This window comes from Ostrinia nubilalis, chromosome 3 (assembly GCF_963855985.1).
Source record: "Ostrinia nubilalis chromosome 3, ilOstNubi1.1, whole genome shotgun sequence".
In the NCBI taxonomy this organism is placed as follows: Eukaryota; Metazoa; Arthropoda; class Insecta; order Lepidoptera; family Crambidae; genus Ostrinia; species Ostrinia nubilalis.
In genome coordinates this window covers 11,469,491-11,480,853 of record NC_087090.1, presented here as the reverse complement: position 1 = coordinate 11,480,853, position 11,363 = coordinate 11,469,491, and the positions used below count along the sequence as shown (strand labels likewise).

The window sequence follows — 11,363 nt, the reverse complement described above, 5'->3', positions numbered from 1 at the left end:
GTGATGTGACGAATTATGTAGGTTTATTAGAATATAAGGTTTTTGGGAGTTAACTTGAAATTTTAATTTTAAGTTAGTTATGTAAGGTGTTTAGGTTAATTAATTCAAAAGTATATTTGTTGTATGCATGGACCTATAAAAAAAGTCGGACGGATTCTCATCAATAAAATACTGTGACATTAGGATATACCAGCTCGCCTGTACGTACCAAAGAGCATAAAAGAGTAAGAGACGGCACTCCATAGATATTTTTTGAGCTCACGCACACATATGCATTTTAGAGAACGACCCGCAAATCTTTACCAACCGCACAAACTACAGGCGGAGCTACCAACATAATGCCTTATTTTCTGACAGTATTAGTGACGTTCGTAATAACTTATCGATTATCGATACTTTGCTAGGGTTGTAATTGCATATCGATATCTAGTATAGGAACCTTCAATATTTTAATGGTTACTATTTTTATTTTATACTATGTGTAAGTAAAACGAAGTTTTGTAACGTAAATTATTTATTTCGAAATAAAATAGGTATATTACAATAAGTATTGAACATGACATAGCAGTTGTAGGCATGAGGAATTATTGAAAATTATAACAGTACAGAAATGATAATTTTGTAAACTTTTATTTTCACAACTTTTTCTAAGAAAAAATAGGATTTTTATTTATAAACATCTTTAATTTTCTTATCAGCTGATCGAACCTCAGCCCTAAGATTACTTTTCAATGCTTTGTTGCTGTGCTTTTTTACTTTTGTCAGCAAAATTGTTTTCACTTTTTATGAGGCTGTCATTAATGATTTTACAACTTTTTCTTAGAAAAAGGTAACTTAATATTTTAAACATCTTATCATAAATTTATTTATTATGTTGTTGACATTTAAACCAACTAAAATTACAATTTGTACTCAACATTAAGAAAATGAATTTTCCAACATTTTCCATATATATCTGGTCGGCAATATGGTCATGATAAAATTGTTTAGCTTCATTTACGGTGGTACATAATTGAATTGTTGGATAAACGAGACTTTTTTTATCATGCCACCATTCGCGAAGAGATATATATGCATACAAATCATTGTCAACAGGAGTTTTCACGCTCAAACACTCTTCACAAATTAAACAAGAACTGTTCTGTAATAGTTTGGCAGCTAAATACCCGCTTACATATACTACTGGTTGGTTTTCAAGGCTACACAAATTTTCAATGGGCTGTTCTAAGTTTTCAGGGTCCGGGATAGACAACACAGGATAAAATTCAGTGTCTGTGGAATCTTGAACATTAATTTTTATTTCTGTTGTTTTTAAATTAGTTTTTAAAATGTCTTTATATTCCAGCATATGTTTATTGTTGTCTGCTTCACAATTAGCACTTCTGCTATGAGGCACTTTCAGCCCAGTAACCATGCTTGTTTTAAGCGCTGCAGTAAAGTGCGTGATAGTGGGATTTCTATTGGTTACACTGTGTTGCCTAATGATTCCAAATAAGTTTTCCAGAGAGTCTTGGTTAAACTGTCTAAGGTTCATATATTTAAACCCTTCATTCTTTAACTTTTCCCAAATATCGTTTAAGGATTTGATAGATATTTGATATCCCTTTACGCATTTAACATTTTTTAGTATCGTGTTTTCTGCTGTTATAAATTTTATGGTTTTTAACTTATCAGTATAAAAGGTCCAAGACTCAATGTGATTACTTGATGTGGAAACATTTTCCCGGATCCCTTTCTTTACGTCATTTAAAGATGATGGACCATTTGTACAATCAAATAGTTTATCTAACTGTTCAATCACAAATGCTGTATCATTGCAATCAGAAACTTCTTTCCATGCCATCATTTTTAAAATAGCTGCCACGGTATTACTCAGAGCATGCGCAGCATACTTCACCCTCATCTTAGTTTTGAATGTTGGATTTACAATGGTACTATTCAGTTTTTTAATATTTAAAAAATTTCTGTTGTGTTCTTCTGCAACTACCTTCGCTATATTCCTTATTGTTTTTTTTTGCATTTTGTAACTGTCGCCAAAGCCTCTTCTCTTTAATTGTAAATGTTGATGAAGTGTCTGTAATAAAAACATTTCCATTAGTAAAAAAAAACAACATTAAAGCAAATTGAATTGAATATTGGTTTATTAATCAGCAATTTTACTTAGTTTTTTAAATTAGGTATGTTTTATCTTACCTTTCATTTCAATGTTTTTCTTAGGTCTTTTATAACTGTGGACTAATATTTCTGCCTGTGCATCTTGATGGCAAATGTTTTTATCATCTGAAATATTATAAATATGCAAATTAGTTTAAAATTTATTTTGTTGTTTTATGAAACATATTATTTCCAAATCAATCAATCATTATCAAGTTTTAAAAAAATGCAAAGACAGGATAATGATAGCTCTTCTCATAAAATATGAAGCGTGGGCCCACCTTCAATAACAATGACATAATATTAAATTAAAGGCATTTAGAGGTTTTAATGTTCTGCATTCTGGATGCGGTCTGCGGGTATGTCAAGACAATCTGTAAGTGGTCGTGATAAGGCAATCAGTCACGTGTGCTTTGCGTTCTTTGTTCGTATCCGCACGGTCAAATCGCATTAATATAAAATGTACAGAAACCTAGAATGTTGTACATATAAGTTCATTTTGACCTGACTGCAGACTGCAGAACGCATCCAGGGTGGCATTCTTTAGTTTGAGGGAAGGCATATTTTAGAAGGTAAATAATTAGTTTGTACACTTACCATGAGTAATGGGTTTATAGGTCATATGTTCTGGTGCATTGGAAGTAGAAGGAAGAGGTTCAAAAGTTGTTTTCGCAGAAATACCAGAATCTGGTATATCCACAGCTCCCAAACATGTTGAATTTAGTTGTTTGGTTGTAGTTGTAAGGGGAACTGAAAGCAGATAATGAAATGTGAATTGGGTAATAAAATGTCATGTTCTTACCCAACTTTAGGGTACAATCAGTCTAGTACATGTCTTGCTCACATTAAAAATTACTAGCTTATAAATATTATTAAACTAGCTGACCTGGCTAATTAATGTAGATTGCCTAAAATTTTTCAAATTGGTCCGGTACTTTTTTTGAAGAATTTGTATTACACAAATTACTAAAGTCCCTCTAACTCAACACACATTCTAAGCTAAATTGTGTTACGAGTGGGTTTACTACAATATTCAAGCTGTGGGGTTCTAACCCGCACTTTAGGCTATCTTGGCTCGAGTTACGGAGCCGATCAAATACAAACAAACAATTAAATATTTCCTTTTTATATTATTAGTATAATTTTAGATAAACATACCTCGTTCAACTGGATTTGACTTCTTTGGAATGCAATATGAATGATCATAAAGAACTGTAACAAAGTATAGATATAATTAATAATTGAAATTATATATTATTTATTGATAAGCATACAACACATGTTTGTGGTTACAAAGAAAGAACCTTGTTAAATTGCATTCGGTTGGTTTGTTTTGGAAACCAAAGAAAATTAATTAAGACATCTAAATAATTCAGAAAAATTGATAGATAGTAAATTAAATTTAAAAAAAATAATTGAAGTCATCATCATACCTGTCTTGAGGTTTTCTTTATTGGAGTCTTTTACATGAAGAGGAAACTCTGTCAAAACTTCATCTGGCAAGATGGGATTGCTCAATTCCAGTGTTGGAATAGCTGAGTTCTTCAGCCGAGTTCCTTTGGCATTGAAGGATTCAGGAGTGAAGTGCCCACCACAAACAAACTTCAGTTGGTGTAACTTTTCAATAGGTACATATGCTAAGTCTTCTAAGCCAGCATTTTTAACCCACATTCGACAACTGAAATAAGAAATACCTATTAGAAAAGAAAAAGAATAACAAACTGAAATTTATTCATCAACTAATTTCTTTTAGTATTGTTATGCAATTCATTTGCAGAGTACGAAACAAAATACTGAAATTAAAAATTGGTTATGGTTATTTACTGTATGATTAAAAATATTAATCCCAGCCTTTAAGTTTACACAATCAGTAAAATTATCTTGTAATAAATGAGTGTTATTAGAAACTCACCGGTCAGAATCCAGAGGAAACCTACTCAAAAGTAAGGGTGATCCACCACGACTTCGCCTCTTATTACAAATAACGCACTTCTTGTTGTTTCTACTCTCCATTATCAGTAGAAGCCTAAAATGAAATAGGTATTAATTAAACAAAGCCTATAATTTCTCTCCAACCAGTGTCAATGCCCTGGTTCATGCATTTACCAGTTTTGAAAGTACATTTACATTTTCATCACATAGGGTTGTTTTTAATGAAAAATAGATTTGTAATAGATGTAATATTTCAAGTAAGTAGATAACATACCCATTAAACAGAAAAGTAAATAAGAGTTTAAACTTCTGTAGAAGTTGAAACACAGCTTATTTAAAAGAGTCTCTATCTCACAAAAAACATAACACTGAACAGCAAACTTTATCACGCCCGATACGGAGGAACTTAATCAACTCAACGTAAACGACAGAAAAGTTTATTTACAGTAATATTGCACCAAATCTGAGAAAATAACTTCACACGAATCAATTCGCCGGTTAAAAACTCAAACTCAATTGACAGACATTTTTTTTCATTTGTCAAACTAACAATACTACCAACATAAGGACACTAACAATTATTTTTAGTATGGTGGTATTGATCCGCGGGTTCCCCTGCTATAGTAAAATCAATCCAAAATGCACTTTATTGCTTAAGGGATAAGGTTGTATATCAATTGCTACATATAGAGACTAGTTTTTGTATGAGAAGTGTCTACCCACTGGTACGTACAGGCCGGCACGCACACATTCATACCCTGATACACTGTGATACACCACTTCGAGTGCAAACTTCACACAGTTGACACATTTACGCGGCGAAAAAAAAACACAAATAAGACATGTCTTGCGCGGTGAAATTGTGTAAAAACCGTTCTGATCGAACGAACAAAAATCAAGGAATCACATTTCACAGGTAAACTAATAATCTAATCACTTATTTCCCCGATTTTATAAACATTAAAATATTAAAATGAAACGTCAATCACCCGACAAAATAATACGTCAAAGGCCAGTGTTCTCAGTTATTTACGTGGGAAAATTACCCGAAAAGTGGGAAATCTATAATTTTAAGACTTTTTATGAGTTTATTACGCATACTATTGAAATAAAATAATTTATCATAATAACTGTGTTTTAATGGGATATATTTTCGTAGGCAGATTTGATCCTTCCCAAGGACGTGGAACTGCGAAATTCAAATTTTCTTATATTTTTGCAAGTCCGTGTCAGGTTGTATGTTACAATCTATCAGAGATAATAATTAATATTGATGATACATAAGATTATGATTACGTAGGTACACAAGATTGATAATTTGTAACTGCGTGAATCGTACCTGACACTGACTTGCAAACAAAGTAAGAAAATTTGAAAATTTCGCGTCTACCTCAACGTATTCATCTTTCATCCTTTTCAAATGGCACGATATAATTCCGTCTACATTTCCAAGTAACATATCTGCCCATCTATGTTTTTCTTAAGATAAATGGGTAAAATGTTTTGGCTAACATGGCATCCCTAAATTCACTCACACAATAGACAAACGCCAAAATTTTGCGTCACAGTTTTGTTGTAGCGCGAGTTCCGTCCGCCTTTTTTTATAGGTCCATGGTTGTATGGTTGTATTGGGTAAGTTAGTTAAGTTGGGTTTTAAGGAGTAGATAGGTAGTTGTTATGATGATATAAAGATAAAATTCAGAGGGGATGTTAGGATATAGAATTTTATCATGAGATGACATGTTGCTGGCAGGTTTTATTTTAAAAGTAAACAGCAATAGAATGAAGTTTGAAAATAATGACAGGTGTAGAAAAGCGAGAAAATGTGACATTGTATCAGTGTATTATTGAATTTCGATAGATTCAGTTGTAAATGTTTTAATATTTAATATGTAATAGATTTTGATAATATTTTAATAATAAAGTGTGTGTGAGTATTGAAGTGGCGTTATTTTGATTGAAGAATAACCTCCCAGGAGTTGTGTGGAGAGGCACACTCCTCGAACATTATTCAACTTAATAAATGAGCTACATTTCTGTTATTTTAAGATCAAGATATTTTCCACAAAGATGTCACTTGTATCATTCTTAAAGTACCATAGACAATTTGCAACATTGCCAACATCATCAAAAAAGAAGAAGAAGAAGACATTAATGACGTTTAATCAATTTTAGGTTATTTTTTAGAAAAACATGTACGAATCCTGTGTCCGCCGAACACGTAAAACATACACGTCTTTTATTTATTAATTATAACAATACACAAGTGAGATCAAAAAACATTAAAATGGGGGAAGATTTCCGAGATTATGATAAAAACTCTTCCGACGATGACAGTGATAGCAGTGAAATCAGTATTGATGAATTTGAAAACTCCGAAACAGACAGTGGTAAATATCTAAGATGTTTGATGATATGTCATTGGTAAATATGAGATACTGCAATAAATTGATTCTTAGCAGGTAGTTCTATTGAAGCATCTATCTATTGAAGAATCTTCTATCTTGCTAGTCAATTTTTATAACGAAACAGATACACATTGGAGTGTAATAATTAAACTTTACACACAAATCTTTAGACACTGCAAAGACTACATTTTATAGGTAGTTGGGTTTCTTATGAAGAATCAGCCGATACCAAATCGGTGTAATGTGCACACCTCCATACCTATATAGCCCAGCCGCAGACCACCGACTTTTTCTTGGCCGATAGTTAGGTCAGTAAAGCATTACATCGACCGATTCTTCATTCATAGTCTGCGGGGTGTCTTATTAGAAATGTAATAATGTTATTTAATTTAGTTGCAATTAAAAAAATCTTTCTTTCTATGAAATTATTCTTTCTGTCAATGTGATTTTTTACTAGTGTTTTATTTTTAGAAAATGAAGACAATAATATGAGTGCTTCGCCAGATCAAGCAATAGAGAAGGAGGATCAAAATAATAAAGAAGAAGATGATGAGGATGATGATGATGATGAGTTAGTCAAAGCAATTAAAGCTGAAAAAAATAAAGCTCGGGATCACCCTCCAACCATTAACTGTGAAGATTTCATAGTGAATATCTCTTTCAATCCAGTAAAAAATTTAATTGCTTTAGCAAATATTGTTGGAGATGTTTTATTGTATGAATATAGTAATGAAGAAACTAAATTGGTTGAGACATATGAAGTTCATCTGAAGGCGTGTAGAGACATTGAATTTGATGACAGTGGCCTTACTTTATATTCCACTTCAAAGGTTTGTATTTCAATTGTTTATATTAACTTGGTCTACATAAACATTATTTTGTAGTTTTTGGTTAGTGAGTGACTGATTTTATCAGTGAGTGACTGATAAAATGTGTCAGATAAACCATAAATTTTGGTTTTCTACTTTCTAGGTCTCATTTAGACTGTTCAGAATCTGGCATATTGTTGGCAATAGACCAAACTATTAACTATGGAATAGAAACTTAATAAAACCTAGCTGAATCACATTTAAATAACTCTTATTAATAACTTTATTCTGTCTGTCTATAATTTTATGCATAGGATTAATAAAAGGTTACTTTCTGATCTTTTACAGGATAAAACTATTGTAGCTACAGATGTTGAAACAGGAAAGATGAAGAGGTGTTATGAAAATGCTCATGATGACCCAGTGTATTCAATGATTAGTTTGGGTGGTGAAAAAATAGTTACAGGTAAGTAAATAAATATAACTTTCGTAAACTATTTTTTTTTATTAATCTAATAACTTGAAAGGTATTGCTTATATATTTTGTTATTTTATAAAATCAAATCTTTTTTAAGACTATGAAACTTGAGAAGAAGTGTAAAACAATATTTTGTTTATGTGAAGTATACATAATTATGTCGCAGTCAGATTGTATAATCCGCCGTTTTACATTACGGCCAGCCATTTTAAAAAACAGCGCTGTTTTGTAATACGGCAGTTCAACGATTAGTCATTACGATACATTCTTCAATACGGCGGCCCACGTGTAGCCGCATCGCATTTAGATTGTAGGGTGACCATACCCCCATAATCGGGTCCCGTACGTAGTGGCGAAGGTCGATTTAGCGAAGTACGTTTTAGCGAAAAACATTCATTGTGGTATGCTGGAGCGAAAGGCCACTGAAGCGAAACACTTGCGGCCGAAAAAATACTTTATCTTTTGGGAGCTGCCCTAAAAAATTTTTTTTTCAAAATTTTATTTTACCGTTTTGTCGGCGTAATTAATTACATTACATAACAGCGCTGTTTTTGAAAATGGCTAGCTGTAATGTAAAACGGCGGATTATAAAATCCGACTGCGACACATATACAGCTAACTTTTGCTTATTCCACTTTAGGTGATGATGGTGGTACTGTCAAAATGTGGGATATGAGAAAAGCTGATCCAATATTTTCTATAAAAATTGGTGATGAGCATGTTTCGGATATGATTACAAATGATGCACAAAAATATTTAGTTTGTGCAGGTGGCGATGGAGTTTTGACTTGTCTTGATTTGAAAGCTAGGTATGGACCTATGTTAAAAATATTCTTACTACATATTTTATTCAAAATATTTTTAAATACAAATATCACGGCACGTTTGTTCGTGTTTAACGTAATTTAATTTTGTTTCAGTAAAATCTACACAACATCTGAAGAATATGATTCAGAGCTAACCTGTATGGGGCTTTTTAGATCAGATACAAAACTACTTGTAGGTGCTTCAACAGGAAAGATGTATTTATTTAACTGGAAAGAATTTGGATTTCATAGTGATGAGTTTATTGGCCAAAAACATGCTATACAATGTATGGTGCCGATAACTCAAAATATTGTTGTTACGTCAGGAGAGGATGGCATGTTAAGAGCAGCTCATATGTTCCCACAGCGTCAGCTAGGAATCGTAGGTCAACATAGACTACCAGTAGAATGTCTTGATATAAGCCATGATGGTCAATATATTGCCTCATGTTCTCATGATAATGATGTAAAGTTCTGGAATATTTCATATTTTGAATCCATAGATACTCTTATAGATGTGAACCACAAACAGAATAAAAAGCAGGACATGATAAACAACTTACCTTCCAGTAATGTGAAGAATGCATCAGATTTTTTTTCTGGACTAGTTTAAAGTTATTTTAAGTTTAAGGCAGGCACATCAGAAGGCGCGCAGCGGCGCGGATCGTGAGGGAGACTGCGGTAGACGGCGTCTGTTTGTTGTTTGGCCAAAACATGCCTAGAACTCTCACACACCAGTCAGTCTTGAAAATAATTCCTACCGTATTGACGTGTCATAATTTTATTTGAAAATGGAAGAATCTGACGTTGTTTTATTAGCAACTAGCTTTTTCCCGCGGCTTCACCCGCATGAAATTTAGTTTGTCACAGATCGTCATAAATTATAGCCTATTATGTTAATCTCGGTTAAAAACATACTGTAAAATTTCATCAAAATCCGTTCAGTAGTTTTTGCGTGAAAGAGTAACACACATCCAGACATCCAAACTTTCGCATTTATAATATTAGTAAGACTAGCTGTGCCCGCGACTTCTTAAGCATAAAAATAGTTCGAATAATATTTCCCGTTCTTGCAACATTTCTTTTTACTGCTCCGCCCCTATTATTGGCTTTAGAGTGATGTTATACAGGGTGTTGATTTCAATACTCGCCATATTTAGGGAGTTGATTAAGTAGCTTATTCTGATCGCAAATCATTAAAAAAATTGACTTCGAGAAAAATTTAAAACGAACTTTAAATTTAGTTAATCAAAGAAAAATACCTATTTACACTAGCTTCATTACGTGGCTTACGCGTGGCTTTCTTCATTAGGCTATCCGACATGATAAGCGAGCGATCCGCGTAGCTCGATGGTGGTGCCGCAGTGTAAACTATTGCAGTATTGCGAGCCACAGTACAGTTATTTCGCACGGAAAATATTCGGTAAAAAATCCACTTTCGTTTCTATTTTTTTTATGGATAAATGCTTCGTTTGTATTTTTTATGACTTAAATAATAGATTACCTAAATAAATATGGCGAGAATTGAAATCAACACTGTATAGCCTAAAGCCTTCCTCGATAAATGGGCTATCTAACACAAAAATATAAATTATTCAAATGGGACCATAGTCCAATCACTATATTGGAAAATGCTGCCTATAATAGCAGTTTTTTTTATTATTTTCAAATAATTCCTTTCGTATAAATGGCAATGCCAAATGGCAATGCCAGATTTTGTATGGAAGGTGGCGTCTTTTTTTTTTCGCGCGGCCATCGACCAAACTTTGTTTTTTGTTTACAAAATAGTGTAATAAACCAAACTTATTATGACATGTATACCTCTCAACTCAGTCTGAACTGAGTTACGAGCTTTAGAAGTTTGATGATTTTACATACTAGATTTGCTTTTTGCGCGCAAGTTTTGTAAGAAATTGCAACAAAATATTGCACTATTTTTTTATTGCGCTGATTCTGCTCCACACTGATGTCTGGAGCCTATAATGGATGGTATTGTTTGTTTACACATACAATGTCACTATTTTGTTGCAATTTCTTACAAAACTTGCGCGCAAAAGCAAATCTAGTATGTAAAATCATCAAACTTCTAATGCTCGTAACTCAGTTCAGACTGAGTTTAGAGGTATACATGTCATAGTAAGTTTGGTTTATTACACTATTTTGTCATCAAAAAACAAGGTTTGGTCGATGGCCGCGCGAAAAAAAAAAGACGCCAATTTCCGGTATTGTCTTTTGATAAAACATGCTCAGGGAAACTAAAACTAGAGAAAATTTCCTATTTGATATCTACTAACCTTTTTGTGAAATCAATAGTTTTGTCGTGGGAGCGCCGCAAAGTATACTTCTTCTATTTAAGCGTTTTGACCAAAAAACATGGCATGTAATGCCATTTCCTCTACCGCAATTTCTTACAAAAGCCGCAGAGGCTCTGCGGCTTTGTAAATACTCTCCGATGTTCTCCGCTGCGCTGCGCGCCATTCGCTGTTTGTTTTCTGTGAATCTAAGATACACAGCATAACGTGATATAACCTACTACCCGTTCGCGCTAAGTTTGCCGGTCCGTGGAATGCGCGCGTCCCCTCTCCCAACCGCAATTAAACGCAATTAATGTGTCTTATTTTATGCAAATACACAATTTTTATCAATACCTAATAATAAATAAAAAATAATTTAACTAAATGGGTCATTCCATAAAAATCTGTATATTTTCGACGTCATTTTGTCCGTAACTTTTTTAAGATGCTTTTGAATACTTTATTAGTGTAAATTATAGTTT

The 11,363-nt window shown here is 33.1% G+C and overlaps 2 protein-coding genes across 3 annotated transcripts; one reads left to right on the top strand and one right to left on the bottom strand.

Annotated features, from left to right (window-relative positions):
• Nucleotides 1–612: 612 nt before the first annotated feature.
• LOC135087937 (THAP domain-containing protein 5-like) lies at nucleotides 613–4,817 on the bottom strand. The gene is made up of 6 exons (XM_063982798.1): nucleotides 4,067–4,817; nucleotides 3,588–3,832; nucleotides 3,313–3,366; nucleotides 2,752–2,904; nucleotides 2,194–2,280; nucleotides 613–2,074 (listed from the first exon to the last, which is right to left on the bottom strand). Exons 1-6 carry the CDS (start codon nucleotides 4,165–4,167, stop codon nucleotides 1,947–1,949), a joined length of 768 nt encoding a protein of 255 aa, XP_063838868.1. The 5' UTR covers nucleotides 4,168–4,817; the 3' UTR covers nucleotides 613–1,946.
• Nucleotides 4,818–6,224: 1,407 nt separating this feature from the next.
• On the top strand, nucleotides 6,225–9,452 carry LOC135087933 (WD repeat-containing protein 55 homolog). 2 transcript variants are annotated; one of them, XM_063982792.1, is made up of 5 exons: nucleotides 6,225–6,476; nucleotides 6,966–7,324; nucleotides 7,652–7,769; nucleotides 8,422–8,590; nucleotides 8,702–9,452. In XM_063982792.1, exons 1-5 carry the CDS (start codon nucleotides 6,374–6,376, stop codon nucleotides 9,198–9,200), a joined length of 1,248 nt encoding a protein of 415 aa, XP_063838862.1. In that variant the 5' UTR covers nucleotides 6,225–6,373; the 3' UTR covers nucleotides 9,201–9,452. The 2 variants fall into 2 exon arrangements, with proteins under 2 accessions (XP_063838862.1, XP_063838863.1); XM_063982793.1 differs by having other exon boundaries at nucleotides 6,448–6,510.
• Nucleotides 9,453–11,363: the final 1,911 nt, after the last annotated feature.